This window comes from Arachis ipaensis, chromosome B9, assembly GCF_059453495.1.
Source record: "Arachis ipaensis isolate K30076 ecotype BB chromosome B9, ASM5945349v1, whole genome shotgun sequence".
In the NCBI taxonomy this organism is placed as follows: Eukaryota; Viridiplantae; Streptophyta; class Magnoliopsida; order Fabales; family Fabaceae; genus Arachis; species Arachis ipaensis.
In genome coordinates, this window is record NC_142444.1 from 11,533,042 (window position 1) to 11,555,285 (window position 22,244).

Below are 22,244 nucleotides of genomic sequence, written 5' to 3' on the forward strand. Positions count from 1 at the left end.
TTAGCTATTGTTCCAAGTCTCGAATCTCTTTAGATAACTCATGAGCCCGATTTTTAGCTTTTGTAATATGGGCAGCCAGGGTAATTTTGGCAATCTCAAAATAGGATGTGTCTTGTTTCAACTTAGAAAGAGCTTCAGCTGATTGTTGATATAATGAGATAGCTGCTTGAGAATCCGAAAATTTGACATAAAGGTCCTCATAAACCTTTTTTCGCAAGCGAGCCAACAAAGGATCAATAGTCTCAAGATGTGGTGTAATTGAAAAAATTTGAAGAATATCAGAAAGCTGAGCCTTAAAGTGCGGATCGGTGGCAAGTGTCAAAACAGGTTTGGATAGAATGACACCGAGTTATTGGGCCAATAGAGCAAGATGGATTTGTCAGCAGTCTTGGTTGTGGGAGGTGTAGTATGGAGTTGCTCTGTTGGAAGGTGACTTTGAATGGTCGAACAAGATTCAACTATAGCCTTCTGTGTATCCATACTACATGCATATACTTCATTCAGAATTTTAAAGCTAAAAAAATGCAAAAAAAAGGTATTTGTTTTTCCTGACCGCTAACTCGGTAAGATTTCAGAATTTTAAAGCTAAAAAAAATGCAAAAGAAGGTGTCAACATATATTAAAAAAATACAATAAAAAGATACTAATGATCAGGCTAAATGACATGTCATACCTTATTAGCATTAGCTTTAGGTGTAGGCTTGTCAGGTGTGGCAACCATCAGATTTTCAGTGCTAGGCACAATCAAAGAAATAGTAGGAGCCGCAGTGACCTAATGCAAGAAGTAAAATGAGGACAAAGGTAATTAATGAGATTAAAAATCAGCATGAGAGACATCATCATCATTTAAAGTTCTTCCAGATAATGCTATTTTTAATATGGAGGATGTGAGAATATATGAAAATACCTGAGAAGCAAGTTGACCACTGAGGCTGAGGGCATCGACATCATTATCTTTCGAAGAGGATTTACTCACTGCTTTATCACTAGACGAGTTGCTCTCGTTTTCCTCTTCATTTTTTTGAGAGACCTCCAATTCGTCAAGGTTGCCATCGGATGCATTTGATGTGTCATCCTTGTCATCACTATTTGAAGATGTTGACACTGCAATTAGTTTAAGTCTTCTCTTTACCCGACGACTTGAGTAATTAAAATTGGGTTTCTTTTTTCCTACAAGCCTATCATAAGTCTTTCTCAAAGGAGGATTGGCAGCAAGTGAGGTGGTTTTTTTCTTTGTAACAAAAATTAATAATAATAATAATAACAAGTGCCATTTTCAGAAGGCATTATACATGAAGAAAATAACATTAATAACAACAACACAGAGAGGAACATAATTTTTGAAATCAAAATGGACAAATGATTTAGTTTTAATTACCTTTTTTGACAATTGATGCTCTCCTCACTTGTTGCATTACGAGAGCAGTGGTCATCCTTTGACAACAGGTACTGAAAGCAATTTTAATGGAAGAGTAATAAGTTTTCCACCAAAAGAAGAATGAATATGTGGTCAACAGACAAGGTTTAAAAGGGAATAGGTGAAATTTATTTCTCCGCGAAGCATTATCTTTCTGAATGTGCAACAGATGTTCTAGTGAAGTAGCTTTGACGTGCAAAGATTGTGACTTCTGAAGATGGTAAAAAGACGGAATAGCCTGAGCTAACCCAAATTTCCTAGAAACAACGTTTGACATATAGACCGCTGTTCTTAGGTCATCTTCACCTGGGAATCTAGCAAAAAGTAATTGGAGAGTCAAGAACTCTGACCAAATATTGATACTTTCTTTTTGTGTAATCTTCACTGGGGTAGGAGATCGCGTCAACCATTCAGGACCAGTTTGACAATTAGCAAAAGGAGTCAGATTGATGTTGTGGTCTTTTTCTGGCAAGTAATAGAAAGCACGGAAGAAGTGTTTCATCTTATCATGTGAGGCCATTAACTTATCAGGAAAAACTAACTTGAGCAGATGGTGTCCTGCAATCACAGAATCTGTAGGACCTTTTTGGGTCAAATGTGGTTGTAGCTCAGATTCAAAAATAGCGGACAGCCACAATTGAAAAAACCAAACGGGACCGTCAACATTAGTGATTCTCTTCTTCTCCCTCATAAGGGTTGTGATCCAATCTAGAGTGAGATATAGTCGAGCTAGGAACAATTTGGCTAAACACAGCCTCTTACCTTCAGCTAACATAATGGCCAATGGGAGATAAGTGACTTCAACTTGAATACTTTGGGCACAGAAAACTACGTCGCTCAACCAATAGAGAAGAAAGGCTATATGCTCATTATCAGAAATAGGTTCTCCATCCTAACCTTTGTTATTAAGAATGAAGCTCTGGTAGGTGGTGGAAAAGATGTCAATGACATACTCAACTCCTGTGATTGACTGGGTAGTAGTTACAATTTCCTCTCCCAAGGGAGGTAGGCCAGTTATTGCAGCTACATCCAGAAGAGTAGGAGTAATCATACCATATGGGGTGTGAAAAGTATGAGAAGTCTCATTCTAGAAATACAATGCACCTCCCATTAGTCCTGAATTAACAGTGTAAGAGTTTTTACTAAGCTAAATTAGGTCATATATCCCAATCTCTTTTCACAAGGTCATCTTCTTAGTTTCAACCCTACCTAACCAAGCATGGTAACCTTCAATGTTAGTCTTTGGGGGATTTCTGAATAGCCTGTTGTTGGAGTCGAAGTATCCAATAGGAATTGAGTCTTGAAAAGCAACAGATTTTCTTTGAGGGTGACCAGGAAAAAATTTTTTGATCTTGTTTGCGACTTTAGGAGAGATAATAGGGCCGACGAAAGCTGAGTCTACACCATCAATGGTTAAAGGGAGTAGCACCTGAGATTTCCATATTTTTTATTTTGAAACCTCTGGTTCAGGAGCAAAATCTTTGCCCTTTTTGACAACAGACTTATCACAAATGGCCACTTTAGATAAAGAAAGAGGACTTGTTGACAGATGGTGGCTTGAGTTTGCCATAAAAATACAGATTGAAAAAATCCAAGTATTGGGTGCCGAGGTTGTCAATGATTAACAAACAAGCTGTAAAGGTAATAAAAAAAGTCCATAAATAAAACATATGAAAAATTCATTATCTACTATATTGATCATTGCTAAAAGAAAGGAGAATGTGTATATAATCTAAGCAAATCCCTTTATTTTCTATTGCATTTGTGTAACGTTGCTTCAGAGCATTGCTAGGGATCCTAGAATTGCATTCTTCATTAAAAAATCCAATGGCAAAAGTGATGCAAAAGCTAAATTATTTCTAATTGATATGGCCACAAGATAGCAATTGTTTCTACTTACATTGAAAAAAGTCTAGTTAAATTTAAATAGATCATATTAGTGAAGGGGCCAAAACAAGCTCAATTATTGTTAGAAAGAAGCTAGAAAATATATACACAAAGAAGTCTGGTAAAGCATCTCCTTCAGTAAGACATCGAGGATCAGAAGACAGTTGACCCAGCGGAAAGCAAAACTGAAGAAATTCAAGACCTTGATCCTCAACACATCGTAAACAGGTTCTGGGGTAGCACACAATTTTCAGTTAGGGAACATTAGGTTATATTTATATATATATATATATATATATATATATATATATATATATATATATATATTACCAAGAGATGGGGAGATGAAATTTTGATATGTTTGTGCCAAGAAAATAAACCATCTCTTTTATCCTGTTTTTGAAAGCAAAATTGACAGAAATATTCTTCTTCTTTTTTCCTGTCCCCTTTTTCATACTTGAAAACAGAAAAAAAGACAACAACATAAGAATAGGAGTTCAACATTCAAATCGTAATTTGATTCAAAGAATGTAAAAGAATCAAGGAGAATGCTCTTCAGAATAAGGTTCTAGTACTCATAGATAATACAAAGAATATTTTGTATACTATTTTTTTTGGGGCTAGGGTTCCTCTAAATCAACAATAGAAAAGAGAAAGACAAAAATAAAGCTAGCAATGAAATCTTACCTAGAATATTAGAAGAGCTAGGTATAGTCGAACCCTTGGGAATAAAAGAGGCCCACCATAGTACATGAAATTTGGAAGAATGAAAGACTCAGAGTTAAAAAAAAAGCTTTTTGGACGTTCAAACACTAACCTATTCTCTCTCCACAAGTATTACAAGACAATAGCGTACTGTACGGTTTTATTTTTGTTTATTCAAAATAAAAATAAATAAATAAATGGTTAAATAAATAAAATAACAAGAAAAAGAGAAAGAGTACGACTATTTTTATGTGCTCAAACATCATTCTTGTTAATGCGTGCTGTTATTGTTTATATATATACATTTTAAAAGGGAAAATATATATAATAAAATAATATAAAAATATAATAAAAAAAAATATACATTTATATAATATATAAATATACGTTTGTATTATTGTATATACTCTTTTTTATTATTATAAACAAACAAAATTTTTCACTTTCAATCACGGTACGACTTCAAGTGAAAAATTTTGGGGCCATTATATTAGACAAAATATAATTTTTTATAAGAAAATTATAAAAGAAATAATTAGTTACATGGTGATGTCTCCATATATAATATTTATATTTATTTTAATTAAATTAGGTCATTTGACAATTTAGTTATCTATTTGATTTTTGAAATTGACATCAAGTAAGAAGTGCAGGAATAGTTACGGGGCAATTCAAAATTTTCGCAAATGGTGTACAAAGGGTAACTGTCAACTGACATTAGGTTAGTCTATAAATAGAGCTTTAGGAACACATTATAGGGAGTTCAGTTCTTTTAGAAAACACTTAGAAACCCAAAACGCTCTCAACCCCTTGGCATCACAGAGTAAAATTGAAAATCTTAAGTAATTCCTCTGAACTCAAACACTTGTAATTTGTTTCTTTCCAGTTTTTATTAATAAAATTTCTTCTCTACTTTTACTTGTTCTTATTTTACGTTTATGTTTCTTTTTTCATCTTCTCTTTAATTTCTCGTTCGTTTTAATTTCTGCAATTTACTTTGCCTCCGGCACCTTACATTTTTTTGTTTTATTTGTTACTTTCAATCCTTTTTTAATTCTTATTGATGATACAATTGCGACATAAGATACCCACATTTTCTTTTAAACATTAACAAAATTTGAGTAAAACAATTTGAAAGTAGAATAATTGGATCTTAGTAATTAGGAAATTTTAACTGCACAAATAGCATCTTTGCAGAAAACATATTAGCACGATAATTCCACTTGCATCAGTGTTCTTTTGGTAAATTTTAACTGTTATTGTGAACTTGTTAATTTGCTAATTGTTCTTGTGTTGTTGTTTTGTTGTTCTTCTATTATTTTTAATTTTTTTTTGTTTTTGTTGTGATTTTCTGTTCTTGAACTTGTTAAGTTGATCATTTGCTAAATTGTTGGACTGCTATTGTTTTAATTTGTTAAATTACAATTGTGGTTGCGATTTAATTTGTTGGATTTTCTACTTAGATCTTGTTATTGTTTATTTGCTAAATTTTTGTTGTGTATTTATTATTGTCTTTGAGATTATTGTTGGATATTGGTGATCATTGATTTATTATATAATTCATGTTTTCATTGTTTTCTTCTTCTAAAGGAAAAAAAATTATGTTTTCATTGTTTTGTTCCAGAAATCAATTTTTTTGTGATCAATGCTCAAACTCTGAATGTTGTTCTGCTAGTTTTGCTGTTTTTGTTTTGTTTCAGAAATCAATTTTTTGTGACCAATGCTCAAACTCTAAACATTGTTCAACTGTTTTGGTTTTATTTCAGAAATTAATTTTTTGTGATCAATGCTCAAACTTTGAACATTGTTCTACTGTTTTTGTTTTGTTTTAGAAATCAATTTTTTGATCAATGCTCATACTCTGAATGTGGTTCTGTTTTGTTTTAAGGCTGTGTTTGGAAGAGGTGATTGATTTAAGAGTGTTGTTTTGTTTTTATTTTAAAGCTGTGTGTTGTGTTCAATTTTCATTTTGTAGGAAATTCTTTGAGGTATATAAGAATTAAGAAGGAAGACTATTTTAACGATATTACTCTGTTGATTCTGGTCTGCTACAAGCTTGAACATAGAATTGAAGAGAGAAACCCTTTATTATTTCATCGTTGGCCTATTTTTGGCATTGCATATCATTGTAGTTTGTTTATTTATAGTTGTTTATGATCCCCTTAAGGTAAAAAAATGCAGTAGAAGAGTATTTAGAACTAGTTGCTTTATTCATTGAATTTTTATAGAATCAGGTGTTTATTATAAAACAATTTTTTCGATTAGAACCACGGTTGAACCAGCTAAACTAATAAATTAATAGTTAAAACGGTTCGATGACTAATTCGGTTTGAGAACCTTACTTGCATTGTGACTTGTGTTCTAATCTTCTTTTTGCTTATCTTGGACCTTGTTTTGCTTGGATTATCTTCAAAATCTTCTGACATAATATTGTTCAAAGTATTTTAAAGTACTTTTTACTAATTTATGATTTTATTGCTCATAAAACAAAAAATTATTAACTATTTAAATGAAATTTAAAAAAAATAACTAATGATGCAAATATATCAACTGCGTCAATCTCATAAGCATTTTGGGAATATAGGTCCAGATTGGGTAAATAACTTAATTAAGTTACTTTTGAAAAAATAGATTAAATAATAAATGCTTATATTAAAAGTAACTTATAAATAAGTTATTTTGTATTTGGTTTTTTAATTTTAAAAGTGCTTATTTTAAGAGAAGAGTGATAAAAAGATTTTTATTATAAGAGAAGTCATTTTTTTAACTTTTCTATAAGCACTAAAATAGCATTTTAAAAAGCTATAATTTAGTCTTAAAAATTATACCAAACATTAATACTATACATTTTCATAAATTAAAAATTAAAAAAATAACTTATGAACCTATCCAAACGGCCCTTAATCCTTTTGGAAAATGGCTTTAACGTGGCATAGTGCGGTGTTCCGAATAAGATCACCCGATTAGTGATTTTAACAATTTGTTGTGATAAGAATGAGTATGTGGATGCCATTTATTATGGGCGGCTCATGTTCTCAAGGATGAATGCATTAAAGAAATTTAAAAATGTAAATCCTCCTTCGCCTATAAATAGAGAAGTATCTGAGGAACAATAGCACACAGCAATAAAACATTTTTCTCTCCTTCTTTTAATATAAAACTCTTCTTACATACTGGCAATACTTCTCTCTTTTACGTTATATATATATAAACTATTTTTATTATATTGAGAATATTATATTGATGAATACTAATATTAGAGTCTTTACGCTTATTTATTTTATATATATTCTTTATTTATTCTACAACACGTTATCAGCACGAGACTCTAACCAAATTTTAGAAGACTCCAAGTAATAAATTTTATTATGTCGAAGTTCTCTCATCTTAAATTTAATGCTCTTGATATATCTGGAAACAATTATTTATCATGGATACTAGATGCTAAAATCCATCTTAATTCAATGGATCTTGGAGATTCTATTAAGGCTGAAAATAATACATCCCAAAAGGATAAAGCCAAAGCCATGATTTTTCTTCATCGTCATCTTGACGTATGATTGAAAAATTAATATTTCACATTAAAAGATCCTGCAGATCTGTAGAAAGACCTTGAAGAAAGGTACAATCATCAAAAGACTGTGATACTTCCTCAAACCTGATATGTTAGAGAAAACTTTCTCAACCTTCCATGCCTCGAATGTGCTCCTGCAGCAGCAGTATCGAGAAAAAGGGTTTAAAAAATATTCTGAGTTAATTTCTTGCCTTCTTGTTGCTGAATGCAACAATGAATTACTTTTAAAGAATCACGAAGTGTGCCCATCTGGCGCTGCCCCATTTCCTGAAGTAAATACAACAAATCATTATTTCATAAGAGATAAATGGCAAGATTTTGGTAACAAGAAAAATGGAAGGAAGAAGAATTATATTCAGAAGAAAGTATCTCACAAGAAGTGGGATAAAGAATGAAACAATGAGCAAAATAAATCAATTGAGGATAAATATTTTCGTTGTGGTGGAAAGGGCCATTGGTCACGTACCTGTCGTACCCCAAAGCACCTAGTCGATCTTTATCAAGTATCTTTGAAAAAAGATGACAAAAAAAAGAAAACAAATTTTGTTTCAAATGGCGCTGAAAATTCCACCACTCATTATGATGTATCTGATTTCTTTGAGGATCATGAAGGAAATATTGACTATTTGATCAATGATGGAATAGTTTAATATGTGTGTTTATTAAGTATTCATGTGAATAATTATACTGTGCATGTACTTTTACTCATTTTATTATTATTATTATTATTATTTGTTTTTGAAGAAAAATGACAAGGACATATTGTGAAGATATTTGCCTTGCGGATAGTGCAAATTTGCACACTATTTTCAAAAGTGATATATATTTTACCCATCTTGTGCCAAAAGAAGAATATGTTAATACTATTATTGGCTCGAGCAATGTGATAGAAGGTTTCGGAAGAGCTATAATTTTGTTTCCCGGAGGAACAAAATTCATAATAAATAATGCACTATTGTCTACTAAGTCTCTGAGGAACTTATTGAGTTTCAAAGATATTCGTCGAAATGGATATCATGTTGAGACAATGAATGAGGAAAATCATGAGTATTTATGTATCACTAACTCATGATTCAAATATGAAAGTTATATTAGAAAAATTACCCTCACTTTTATCTGGGTTATATTATATCAAGATTAGTACAATTGAATCACATGCCACTGTAAACCAGAAGTTTACTAGTCCAAATAAATTTATAACTTGGCACGACCGATTGGGTCATCCGGGAACAACCATGATGTGGAGAATTATTGAAAACTCCCATGGACATTCACTAAAGAACCAGAAGATTCTTAAATCTAGTGAATTTTGTTGTGTTGCATGTTCTCAAGGAAAGTTAATTTTAAGGCCATTACCAATAAAGATTGGATTTGAGCCCTCCGAATTCCTAGAAAGGATTCAAGGCGATATATATGGACTTATTCATCCACCAAGTGGATCTTTTAGATATTTTATGGTCCTAATAGACGCATCTTTGAGATGGTCACATGTGTGCTTATTGTCTTCTCGCAACCTGGCGTTTGCGAGATTACTAGCTCAAATTATTCGATTAAAAGCACATTTTCCAAAAACTCCAATCAAAGCAATTCGTCTTGATAATGCTGGCGAATTTTCTTCCCAAACTTTTGATGCTTATTGTATGGCTAATGGAATAAGTGTTGAACATCTAGTAGCTTATGTTCACACACAAAATGGGTTAGCAGAATCACTTATTAAACGTCTCCAATTAATTGCTAGACCCTGACTTATGAGAACAAATCTCCCAACCTCGGTTTGGGAGAATGCTATTTTACATGCCACAGCAATTATTCATTTGAGGCCAACGAGTTACCATCAGTTCTCTCCTATGCAATTAGATTTTGGCCAGCAGCCAAATGTTTCCCATTTAAGGATATTTGGGTGTGCAATATATGTTCCCATTGCACCACCTAATCACACCAAAATGGGACTCCAAAGAAAATTGGGGATATATGTTGGATATGATTCTTCCTCTATAGTGAGGTATCTTGAGATACAAACTGGAGATGTATTTAAAGCACGATTTGCGGATTGTCATTTTGATGAATCAAAATTTCCAACATTAGGGGGAGAGAATAAACTTCCTGAAAAGGAACTTAATTGGAATGCATTATCGTTGATGCATTTAGATCATCGATCAGGGCAATGTGAACTAGAAGTTCAAAAGATTAAACATTTGCAAAGAATAGCAAATGAATTGCCTAATGCATTTTCCGATACAAAGAGGATAATCAAATCTTATATACCAGCGGAAAAATGTCCTAATTCGAATTGATGTCCTAGTTGGACAAATTGCCACCAAAGAAAATACACGCCAAAAGCGTGGCAGGCCTGTCAGTTCCAAAGATAAAAATCCTCGAAAGAGAAAAGAGGTAAATACTATTCCTGTTGAAAAAGACATAGTAAAGACACATGCAGTTGTCCAAAATTCTGATATAATTTTAACTCCAGAAGACGTTCAGGTACCCAAAAATTATGAAAATGACGAGATCTCGATAAATTATGTCTTTATAGGAGAGAAATGGGACCGAAATAAGACAATTGTTAATGAAGTATTTGCATATAATGTGGCATTAACTATCAAGCATGAAAATAAGAATCTTGAGCCAAGATCAGTCGAAGAATGTCGACAAAGAAATGAATGGCCAAAATGGAAAGAAGCCATGAAGGCTGAGCTAGACTCACTTGCAAAACGTGAAGTCTTTGGATCTGTAGTCCGTACACCAGACGATGTAAAACTTGTTGGATACCAATGGGTATTTATGAGAAAACGAAATGAGAAAAATGAAGTTGTACACTACAAAGTCCGACTTGTGGCACAAGGTTTCTCACAAAGGCCCGGTATAGATTATGAAGAAACGTATTCCCCTGTAGTGGATGCGATAACATTGCGTTATTTGGTCAGTTTATCTGCATATCATAAACTGTATATGCATTTAATGGATGTGGTGACAGCCTACTTATACGGCTCATTAGATCGGGATATCTATATGAAAGTCCCTGAAGGACTAAAGATGCCTAAACCATCCCATGAATATTCGCAGAGGTTATACTCAGTTAAATTGCAAAGATCTTTATATGGTCTAAAGTAATCTGGACGAATGTGGTATAATAGTATTACTGAGTATCTGGCCAAAAATGGATTCAAGAATGATGATATCTGCCCGTGTGTTTTCATACAGAAATATGCATCTGGATTTATTATAATTGCTGTGTACGTTGATGATTTAAATATCATTGGGACTCTTGAAGAGATTCCAACAACTATAAAAGCTCTAAAAAAAGAGTTTGAGATGAAAGATCTTGGAAAAACTAAATTCTGTCTCGGCCTGCAAATCGAGCACATAACAAATGGGATCTTCATTTATCAAATAACATACACAGAAAAGATCTTGAAGAGATTTTATATAGATATGTCACATCCATTAAGTACCCCAATGATCGTAAGATCTTTGGATGTGAATAAAGATCAATTCCGTCCTAAGGAAGCAAATGAAGATATCCTTGGTCTTGAAGTACCATATTTTAGTGTCATTGGAGCGCTAATGTATCTTGCTAATAATACACGACCCGATATATCATTTGCTGTGAATTTACTAGCAAGATATAGTTCCTCTCCAACCAGAAGACATTGGAATGGAATCAAACAAATATTTGTTTATCTTCATGGAACGGTTGATATGGAATTGTTTTATCCATATGGATTCAAGCCATAACTAGTTGGCTATACAGATGCAGGATACTTATTTGATCCACACAAAGGGAGATCTCAAACAGGATATCTGTTCACATATGGTGGTACAGTTATATCATGGAGGTCCACGAAACAGACGATAGCAACAACCTCCTCTAATCTTGTTGAAATACTAGCGATTCATGAAGCAATTCGCGAGTGTTTTTGGCTCAGAAGTTTGATCCAATATATTCTGTCATCATGTGGACTGATTGATCAGAAGATAGCTCCAACTGTCCTGTTTGAAGATAATACAGCATGCATTGCTCAACTTAAAAGTGGATACATCAAAGATCTGCTCAAGTGATAATCTGACAGATTTATTTACAAAGTCACTCCCAAAATCCTCCTTTGAAAGATTGGTACATCATATTGGGATGTGCCGATTTCGAGATATTAAATGATGTCGACAAGAAGGAGAGACTGTACTCTTTTTTCCTTAGTCAGGTTTTTCCCATTGGGTTTTTCTTAACAAGGTTTTTAATGAGGCAGTTCCATTACAAAAGATTTCGTACTCTTTTTCCTTCACTAAAGTTTTTTTCCATTAGGTTTTCTTTAGTAAGGTTTTAACGGGGTATAATCCTAAATGGCCATCCAAAGAAGAGGGTTGTGATAAGAATGAGTATGTGAATGCTATTTATTATAGGCGGCTTATGTTCTCAAGGATGAATGCATTAAAAAAATTTGAAAATATAAATCCTCTTTCGTCTATAAATAGAGAAGCATCTGAAGAATAATAGCACACAGCAATAAAATATTTCTCTCTTTTTTAATATAATACTCTTCTTACATACTGCCAATACTTCTCTCTCTATTACGTTATAGATATATATAAACTATTTTTATTATATTGAGAATATTATATTAATAAATACTAATATTAAAGTCTTTTATTTAGGCTTATTTATTTTATATATATTCTTTATTTATTCTACAGCAGATTGATTTTATTGTGTTTATTAGTGATATTCCCCCGACTGACTCTCACTCTCTTGAGTCGCAGCAGATCCTCAAACAGAATCTCACAAAACCGAGTGAAGAAGAGAGGTCGAATGGCGGTGCCGGCGAGTTTCGAAGAGAAGGATTTTCTATCATGCTGCGGAAGCACCACATTCGCCAAACACATGGCTTTCGCCTCTCCCTTCTCATCACTGGACCACGCAATTTCTGTTGCCAGAGACGTTTGGTTCAACACCGTTGATGTTAACGGTTGGCTTCAAGCTTTCTCTGCTCACCCTCAGATCGGTCAACAACACGCTCCCTCTCATGCCTCTCAAACCAGTGCTCAGTTCGCTTTCTTTCCTCTCTCACCACTTCACTCTTTTCTTTTTCTTTCTTTTTATTGTGTTTTTTTTTGGCGTTGACTCTTTTAAAATTGAACTCGAATGCACGAAGATTACGCATTTTTTTTACCGTGAATTACTTCAGAGTTTGAGTTTAATTTCTGCTACATGTTTAGACGGTCTAAGAAGAGATTGCGGAAAAGATAAGAAGAGACTAAAACTGTGTGTATGAATTCTCTTGTTCAGTGTTTTTCATCATAATCGTTACAAATATATATAGGATGAGCACAAAGGAATGTAAATCTATCAAATGAAAGATGCCGAGTAATGCCTCAGCAAAAAAACTATTCTATAAGAAAATATATAGCATTTGCATTTTGATAAAACAGAGAAATGGAAAAAAGAGGAAGATATGTGTGATTATTTTAAGCACTTTTTCTCATATGACACTAGGACACTGTGATGCTGATTTCTCTAGAAAGGAATACTTGTAATTAGGATTTTTTTTTCCCTCTTGATTGGTGATTGTTTGTGTAGTTGCTTATAATTTCATAAAACTAATTCGGCCAGTTGAGTGATTCTTCCGGTTTTTGTTTCATTGAGTTCAATAAGTGTTAATGGTAATGATTTTTGCACCAAACAATTGTGTAGGTGGAGTAAAGGAGAACAATCAACTGCTCTTGCAACTGCTACTGGTTCTAGCTTACAGGTTTGCTTGCTGTTGCTTCTTGTGAAGAAAAGTCAATTTAGTTTCTGTATGCTCTACTATGAAATATAAGAGAACTTATAGATCTCTGCTGTCAGGTTACTTTAGATTATTTCGAATAAGAGTATTGAATCGTGTAAAAGAATCTGTCTCTGGGGAGGTGTATTCTCTTACTTGTTACAAAGTTATTATGTATGGCTTCTGATTTTGCATGTTTCATATTTTGGAGTTGCATCATCACTTGGCTCGGTATTGCTGTTATTATTGTCGAGGGAGCATATGTCGATTAAACAAATTGGGCTTTGGATGGGGTAGGCTAGAGAGGGATTTCAAATGTTGTTTTTAGAGTTTATAAATGAAGATTAGCCTTCTAAACTGTGTTTAATTTGAAATTTGTAGGAACTATCTGAATGGAATGTTCGGTACTGGGAAAAGTTTGGGTTTGTATTTCTCATATGTGCATCCGGGAGGAGCACTGATGAGATACTTGCTGAACTGAAGGTACATTGGAATTTGAAATCCTCTGTTTTGTATATCCATGTTTTTATTTTTAATTAATTGTTTAGTTCATCCAATGCCACTGTCCATGACTATGTGTTTAGTTATTTACTTATTTTTCTTGATGGAAGATAAAAAAAGGAAATGATGAATTATTTTAGAAGGTTGAGCTTAAGATTCTTCTGAATTTATTTTCAAATCAACCGTTTCAAGAGATAGAATGGGTGCCTTTCTTGGATCTGAAATAACTGGTAGATAACTCGTTATTTTTGGTTGGACATGGTTCTCATATTACCAGGTTTTGAGAGACATTAGGACCTGGAATCTTCCTTTCTTGCAGGCTTTCACTCTCCTCTATTGTCTATCGTCACTTTGTCAGTGCAGAAGTCAATTATTAAAAATTCCTAATCTATTTTGGGGTCTGAATATTTTATACCTTTCACTAATCAAGGAACTTGAGTGATTAAAAATGGAAAACACCAGGTTTTGAAAGACATTAGGACCCAGAATCTTCCTTTCTTGGAGGTTTCACTCATTGTCTATTATCTGTGCATAATTCATTAACTAAATTTGTAGTCTATATTGGGACCTGAAATATTTTTTTACCTTTCTCTAGTGAAAACTTGAGTGATAAAAAATGGAAAATGCTGATATATAACACTTTGCAATTAAATTTTAAATCAATATGTTGTCACGTTGTGCAGAGACGTTATACAAACAGGCCAATTGTTGAATTCGAGATTGCAGCTGAGGAGCAAATGAAAATTACAGAACTACGCCTTGCAAAGCTCTTTTCAAGTAAAGAAAGCATCCCGTCCACAACTGATAAAGATTCTACCATGTTTGCCAAAAAGGCAGAAGGTACTTCCTTATTGTCATGGTTTCGTTAAAATTTTATACATCCGGGTTGTATAACTGACTACCCTGATCGACCTGACTGAGGATTAGTTGGGTATTTTTGTTTGCTGGAGGATAGCTCATACTTTACTTTTCCTTGGGAAATTACAATTGTGTTAATGGTTGCCACAATGTGTAGTCTTTCCAAATGTTTTGCATCAAAAAATTCATAATTTGAGCATTCCTGAAATCCTGGATCTATTTTGATTCTTAAACTTTCCCAATGCTAGAAGATCGTATAAGCATTATTGGTGGGCATGTGACTGCAGCTTCGGAGAGTCCAGTAGGAAAATCAATCCAAGCTCCGGCTAGAACCCGCCCGCCCATTACCACTCACGTGTTGGACACTTCGCGAGGTGGTCCAGCTGCTGGTATTGATGTACTCTTAGAGGTGTGGAGAGGTGCTCAATCTCGCCCAGAATTTGGCACCTCAGACAATGGCGGTTGGGTGTTTCAAGGGTCATCGAAGACGGACTCAGATGGCCGCAGCGGTCAACTGATGAGCATAGTTGACAATGTTACTCCTGGGATATACAGGATAAGTTTCAACACAGGAAAGTATAATCCAAGAGGCTTCTTTCCATATGTATCCATTGTGTTTGAGATCCAAGAGTCACAGAAGAGGGAACATTTTCATGTTCCTTTATTGCTTTCCCCGTTTTCATTCAGCACTTACCGTGGAAGCTAGAAAAGTATAGGAAGGTTGACCAGTAATTGCTGCTTACATTTGTGGGTCAATGCGTGTTTTAGGAACATCTGTAATACTCAAAAGTCATGTAAAATACTAAAAATGTGTGTAAGTTCAAATTCACAATTAATTTGGCTCAGGAATCAATCATTCACATAAATAATTCACAACTCATTCACTTCTTATCATAAAGTGTAGCTGATGAAGCAGCATCTTGGAACATTTTGAATTTTCTAACTTTTCAGCTTACTCATAGTTTATTGATAAGCATAATTTAATTACCAACAATCTGAGTCTCATGATTTTAATATGCATCAAGTGTATTTCGGAAGAATACAAGTATTTCTATGTCTACCTCAAGTGTTTTAAGTATTAGCAAAGTTTTGTGTACCCAAAAAAAGCATGTGAAAAGTGCCAAATATAGAAATATAAATGAGTGCCTTATTGGTGTTTGCCTTTGCTTGTTGAATCTTATTAATATAGATAGTACTTTCAAGCTAATAATTGAGTCACGAAATGTTCTGAGTATAACATTTTTACTTGGTTTTCTTATTTGAGTTCTCATTTACAGAGAAATTACTAAATGCTCGTGGAGGATTCTGTGAATTGTGCTCATCCAATTAAAATGACATCTTAAGATAAGATTAACTTATATTTAAAACCTCTCTTAAAATAAAATATACACATTAAGAGGTCATGCTTAAAATTTTATGAATAGATAAAGGAATCTTTAAATAAACAAATATATGTAATACGTGTTTACTTAATTATTACAATTAAGAGATAGATATTATTAAAAATATAATTACATGTCATTTTGATATTTAAAATTGACGGTTATTAGAAATGAATACTAATTTGAAGATTAGTCATTTTTTTAATCCCGTTAATTTTTTTTGGGTCTTCACTTTTTAATCCATTTCAAACACTGCATTTGTGTTGATCTTAACAAAGCAACTGGAAACTCAATTAGACTTGTCTTCTTTGGGGACATTGGTATTGGCCTCAGGTGAAGATGCCCTTCTTTCATGCTCACCATGGCTTTCATCAGCTTTTGCTCCATTATTCTTTGCCTTTTCTCCCCCATAATAAACAATAGGTCTTTCCAATTGTTCCTCAAATATGTTCTTCTTAAAATGAGTTCCCATCTACATTGTCACAAAAATTATATAGTGAAATTTCTATGCATTTGTATTTATGTGAAGATAGTTGAAAACTCTTAGACGATCAGTTAATAAAAAATGTCAAATTATCTAACCGTTTTCAACTATTAACTTCGTATAAAAATAATTGCAAATGAGACTTACCTGTGTAACGATTGCATAGAGTGGTAGTGTGCTGTAAGTACAAAGTAACTGAATAAATAACCTACAATCCCAGCAACACAAAGAGATTTAAGAACATATTAAAGAGAAGGATTGAATTAACATTGCATACAAATTAATTAAAATATAATAAAAGGAAATTGTAGTGGCATAGTTACCCAATAATGAGCCGTGGGATAATGTAACCAATTGGTCCCATTATACAGGAATGGATGCCATAAGTTACCTGAGAAAATGCAATCGCTAATAATGAATAAAATGTTTAGTGTAACAATGAAGACATTATTTAATGTTTTATAAAACTTTAATTTGTTTTACTCTATAGTTTGTTTTTTATAGTAGAAGTTAATAAGCTTACCAAGATCCAGAAGAAATAAGAAATCTCAAAAGCATTTTGGAAAAGGGTAAAGTGGATCAAGAAGAGAATAATGCGAGGACGGTTGAACCAGAAATGATGATCTGATGGTTGAACAACTAATTCGCCTTCAATGGCTACATGCCTCTCAGCTACTTCATTTGCTAATTCCATTATCACATGCTCTAGCTTTGTCCCAACAGCAAGTAGAAGCTGAAATCAACACACAAAAAGAAAAGTTAAATCTAATGAAGTATGAATACTTTTTTGATTTGCCGTGCTGTTGAGCACATTTTAGACATGATATTTATCGTCTGACTCGTGTGTCTTTTATGTACAACTGTGTTTTAATAAAAAATAAAAAATTCTTCTTTGGATACTTAAGTGTCAACATATTCATCCTTATTCTTAACGTGTATTTAAATTTAAAAATAATATATATTATTAATTATTAAAACAAAAAATATTTTAAATATTTTATATAATTAAAAAAATATTAACATAATTAAAAAATTAATTTATATTTTAATATCAATAAAATACCAAAATATTATTATAATTTACCTAAAAAACATTTTATATTTTATATATATGTTGTTCCGTATCTTATAAAAATTTTGAATTCGTATGTTTGTATATCTCGTATTGTGTCGTATCCTGTGTCCGTAGTGTATGTGCATATCATAGAGTGAAATAAATTTGTAAAAAATTATGATAGAGAAATTAACTTGCTAAAGATAAATGTATGTCCATATGCATGTAAATATCAAAAGAGAGTCAAAGAAATTTATGGAGATACTTACTATGACGGGAATGAAAGCAATCCAGAAATATGTATGCCAACCTGAAAGATTGCAAACCCGGTTTTTAAATTTTTTTTACCGAAATTAAACAAAAACTTATGAGAGAAAGGATACATTATTATATATAGATAGACACTAACTAAACAAAAAGACATAATTTATTTTTTTATTTTATTTTTATTATTTTTTATAATTATATTTTTTTATTATTATAATATTTTTTAAATTTTTAAATAAAAAAATAAAAATAAATTAAATTTTTATAATTTGTTCTATTTTATTACCAAACAAAATATAAGAACACTTATTTTGTGTTTGTATCATTTGTATTTTATTCTTGTTGTCTTGTATTATCTGATTCTCGAAACTAAAGACGGCCTTACTTATACAATTTTTTTTAAAAAAAAAGACACCATAATTTCCTTGTAATTTTTTAAAGAAAATTTATGATGTGTGTCCTTTTTTTTTTTTAATTTACTGAAAAAACCTAGTTTGGCATATTTCATATTATTGTAAATTTTATTAGCAAAAGGAGAGAAGCATAAACCATGCATAACTGAGTAACTAGCCGATGCATTTGATGATACATGTTTGAATAATAAGAAATATATAAATATATAATTTGGCCACATTGAACTAACTAAAATGCTTAGTGTGGTAAAAAAATATTATATGTATATAAAAATTAAGCCATTAAATTAAATATCATATATTTGTCATTTTACACGTTTTTAATATGTATTTTATATAAATAATTTATTTTTTATATACGTATAACTCATAACTGGTGTTCTAACATACCGTTAATATTAATCAACATGAAGATGACCACAAAGATCCAAAGATACCAACTGCAGCCATAAAGATATAATCTCAATTACGCAGAATTAACAAGTAATTAATGTCTTACGTAAATTAAAGAGCCAATGCAAATTAGAACCAAAAAGCCATAAAATTTGAGCAAGTGAGTTTTAATTAATAAAAAGTTATTTTGGAGAAGCACTTTATTTACCTTATACCAACAACTTTCTTGAAATCATCTTCAACGGCACGAATCATGTACTTGTGAAAATTAAACTTTGGATTTCGCCTGCAGTGGGTCTTAAATAAAGAAGTGCAACAAAATATTATTATTATTATTATTATTATTATTATTATTATTATTATTATTATTCAGGCTTGGAGTATTTATCATCAGTAAATAATTAAATATGGCACTTTAGAATCTTACCATAATAAAACCGAGCCTTAATGTCACATAATCTAATTTTGTCACAGATCCATAAAATTGCTTGAAGAAAGATTTCTGAAAGAAACATGCATCAATAATTAGAAGGAATAATGTCAATAACAAGACAAGATGTGAAATATATATAGGGCATAGATTATGATGTTGAGCAGATGATGTCATATAGAAGATTAAAGATTAATTAAGTGAAGACAATCAGAATGATACTTTCTTATATATATAATTATTTATGTATTTTCTATCAATTTAATAAATTTTAAAAAAATAATTTTATGACATAATATCAAAATTTTTATGACCAAAATATTCAGAATTTGAGTAATTCCAAAGATTTTTACTAATTCCAAAAGAAAATTTCAGTATTAAGCAAATAAAAAAAATAAAATTTATGCAAATTTTATGTAAATATAAAAAAAATTCTTGCATGAGAGACTTGTTAAAAATATAATAATTTATATTTTTTTATTTACTTAAACTTTAAAAAAAATTAATTTTATAACAGCTAATAATAATAAAGATAATTAACACTCAATTTTGGTATACGGATCCAATCATGATCTAATAATCATAAGTTTTAAGCAATATTTTTATCTGTGTTTCAAAATTCTTGGAGAGTTTAACATACCACCCAACCCAGTAGGGTCGAATTTTTGCCTATCCCTATAAAATGATCTCTGATAAACGCATGTTGGTGAACAAGAGTAACTGTTGACTCCAAATCTGCAACATAATTTGTTAGTTATTCTCAAACATAATTAAATTTCATTTAATTATTGTATAATACGATTTAATATATGTCCCCTACCACAAAAACGGAGTTTAACCACCAAATTTTAACTACAAATGCTAAATCATGATAAAAATAAAGTTTTAGTTGACCTCGGTGTGTCTCATTGTTTTGAGTTGCAACAGAGTCTTCCCATTGCTTCCACTGACGTATCTATAAATGCAAACACAGCTATGCATTAATAATTAGTAAATATAATAAATAAAAGGGATTTATTTATTAATTAGATTATTAGATACTGACCCTTAATAATCCAATGGCAACTGTGAGAACACAAAACGTTACATGAGCGATAGCTAGGACAAATATGAAGATATGAAGATGATGCACTGCTTCGTTGGATAATAAAGGTACCTTGTTCTGGAAAATTAAACAATAAAATCTTAAATTGAATAGTTCTAGAATAAAATAATGACAAATTCTTAGCTAAAGAGTAGTATTATATTTTCCATGGAAATTTAGTTTTGCTACTATTCTTGCAACTCAATTGACAATAAACTTGGTAGATTGAGCAATCATGTTACATAGAGAGAATGCTTATTTGGTGTTTATGATAATGATGAATACCTTGAGAGCACAGTATTGAAGCTGAGCCTCTGCGGCTACTTGGGCATGAGCAAGAGCAAGAAGGTGTCTAAGATTATTGGAAGAGAAAGAAAGAGAATTCTGAAAATGTGATGAAGTAATATTTGTTTCAGCTTCTAACTCTTCTTTTTCTTTAAGACTACATGGAAGCATGTGGTGACTCCAACTTTTTGGGACACACATTTTTGTTATCCCACGTTGTGATACCGATAGAAACAGAGAAATAAAACCCAACACCATCAACTCTGAAATTTTCAAAATAATAATTAATAAATAAACAAATTAAATGAAATCACATAAACTATCTGTGAATTATTTACACGACAGCCCAAATTTTTTCTTTTTCTTTATTTTAGTTTATTTTAAAATTTACATTAGATTTCAAATGTAAAAAATGTTGAATAATAGACAGACATGTCATCCAATAACAATAATAATAACCTTCTTTGATTTTGAGCAGAGCTTCATAGAGTGTGGTCTGATTCTTCTTCTTAAGACGCTTTCCGGCATAATGAAGGAAGCGCTCGACGGCGAAGGAGACGCCAACGATGACGGAGCAGACAACGGCAACCACCCACGTCGGAGTGAACTCTAATTCTATGTCTTGTTCCTCATCAACACCTCTAATACTCATTTTTATTCTCTTCTTCTATGCATGCAACCTAGCTATGACAATTTATGTGATTTTATTATTTGATCCCTGGAACATAGTGGTTTAATTTCCTCATTTTCATGTATGTTTTTATCATGATTATTAGATTCGTTCCAGCAGATTGTTGTTATTACCTACCAACTCTGTTGCAAATGAAGTAGTTCATGTTTTGATCATTTTGAATATTTTTCGATGCAACCAAGGGAATATAAGGGATATTCAATGACACAAACAAGGATGGGTTTCTATTTTGTGTATTATTTATTTTTATTATTATTTTTGGGTGATTAATAAAAAGCTACATGTTCGTTATTACAATTATTTATTTGTTATCAAAGTATATATATGTATCAATGTGCATGCCCCATTTTTGTCCAAATTAAAGTGCATGCTTTTAAGAAGCAAAAATGATATTTTAAACTTAAACTACGTTTGGGTATTGAAATCTTGAAATTAGTACAGGAGTTATGTGCACCATGTTGTATTTATGAGAAGAAACATTAATGAGATAATACTCAATTTGGTCCTTGAACTTACAGGCGAATCTTAATTTAGTCCTTAAAGTTTCAATTGCTTCTATTTAGTCCCCAAATCTTGTGAACATAACTCATGTTAGTCCTTGAAACAATTTTCAACGTATAACCGTTAACGGAACACTGTCGTGACAGCCGGATGTCACACTAAACTTTGTAAAATGATATCGTTTTTGTTTTGGCACTCAAATAACCTAAAAACAACATCCTAAATGATGTTTATTAAAATTTTACGTAACAAAATAAGTAATACGATGTCGTTTTTGAGCTATTTAAATGTCAAAACTAAAACTGTATCATTTTACAAGTTTTAACGTGACATGTGATAGTCTACAACAGCGCTCTATTAACATTTTTATACTAATAATGGTTTTAGGGACTAATATGAGGCACGTTTATAAATTTCGGGGACTAAATAGAGGCAATTGAAACCTCAAGGAACTAAATTGAGACTCGCGTGTAAGTTGATGGACCAAATTGAGTATTATCTCAATATTATTTCAATTAATCATTAACAAGATGAGGTTTTGGTTTGTGTACATGAAATT

At 31.8% G+C, this 22,244-nt stretch overlaps 2 protein-coding genes across 4 annotated transcripts; one reads left to right on the forward strand and one right to left on the reverse strand.

Moving 5' to 3' along the window:
• The first annotated feature begins 12,280 nt into the window (after positions 1-12,280).
• LOC107618592 (transthyretin-like protein) lies at positions 12,281-15,599 on the forward strand. Of its 3 annotated transcripts, none has more exons than XM_016320701.3 (5): positions 12,281-12,623; positions 13,270-13,327; positions 13,724-13,825; positions 14,527-14,683; positions 14,953-15,599. In XM_016320701.3, the coding sequence occupies exons 1-5, from the start codon at positions 12,388-12,390 to the stop codon at positions 15,405-15,407; spliced, it is 1,008 nt and encodes a 335-aa protein (XP_016176187.1). In that variant the 5' UTR covers positions 12,281-12,387; the 3' UTR covers positions 15,408-15,599. The 3 variants fall into 3 exon arrangements, with proteins under 3 accessions (XP_016176187.1, XP_016176188.1, XP_016176186.1); XM_016320702.3 differs by having other exon boundaries at positions 14,989-15,599; XM_016320700.3 differs by having other exon boundaries at positions 12,285-12,623; positions 14,950-15,599.
• Positions 15,600-16,372: 773 nt separating this feature from the next.
• On the reverse strand, positions 16,373-21,145 carry LOC107614992 (MLO-like protein 1). The gene is made up of 13 exons (XM_088499560.1): positions 20,953-21,145; positions 20,494-20,756; positions 20,170-20,286; positions 20,019-20,079; positions 19,765-19,859; positions 19,122-19,196; positions 18,903-18,991; positions 18,692-18,741; positions 17,891-17,931; positions 17,091-17,300; positions 16,891-16,958; positions 16,715-16,775; positions 16,373-16,555 (listed from the first exon to the last, which is right to left on the reverse strand). The coding sequence occupies exons 1-13, from the start codon at positions 21,143-21,145 to the stop codon at positions 16,373-16,375; spliced, it is 1,506 nt and encodes a 501-aa protein (XP_088355686.1).
• Between the last annotated feature and the right edge of the window lie 1,099 nt (positions 21,146-22,244).

Bases quoted from the DNA above. Each gene is read 5' to 3' on its own strand.
- LOC107618592 (XM_016320700.3), top strand. From the start codon at position 12,388: ATGGCGGTGCCGGCGAGTTTCGAAGAGAAGGATTTTCTATCATGCTGC. The intron at 12,624-13,269 runs GTTCGCTTTCTT...ACAATTGTGTAG, and splicing joins GCCTCTCAAACCAGTGCTCA to GTGGAGTAAAGGAGAACAAT. The intron at 13,826-14,526 runs GTACATTGGAAT...CACGTTGTGCAG, and splicing joins AGATACTTGCTGAACTGAAG to AGACGTTATACAAACAGGCC.
- LOC107614992 (XM_088499560.1), bottom strand. From the start codon at position 21,145: ATGAGTATTAGAGGTGTTGATGAGGAACAAGACATAGAATTAGAGTTC. The intron at 18,992-19,121 runs GTAAGATTCTAA...TCTTTATTTAAG, and splicing joins TAAGGCTCGGTTTTATTATG to ACCCACTGCAGGCGAAATCC. The intron at 17,932-18,691 runs GTATGTTAGAAC...GCAATCTTTCAG, and splicing joins CATGTTGATTAATATTAACG to GTTGGCATACATATTTCTGG.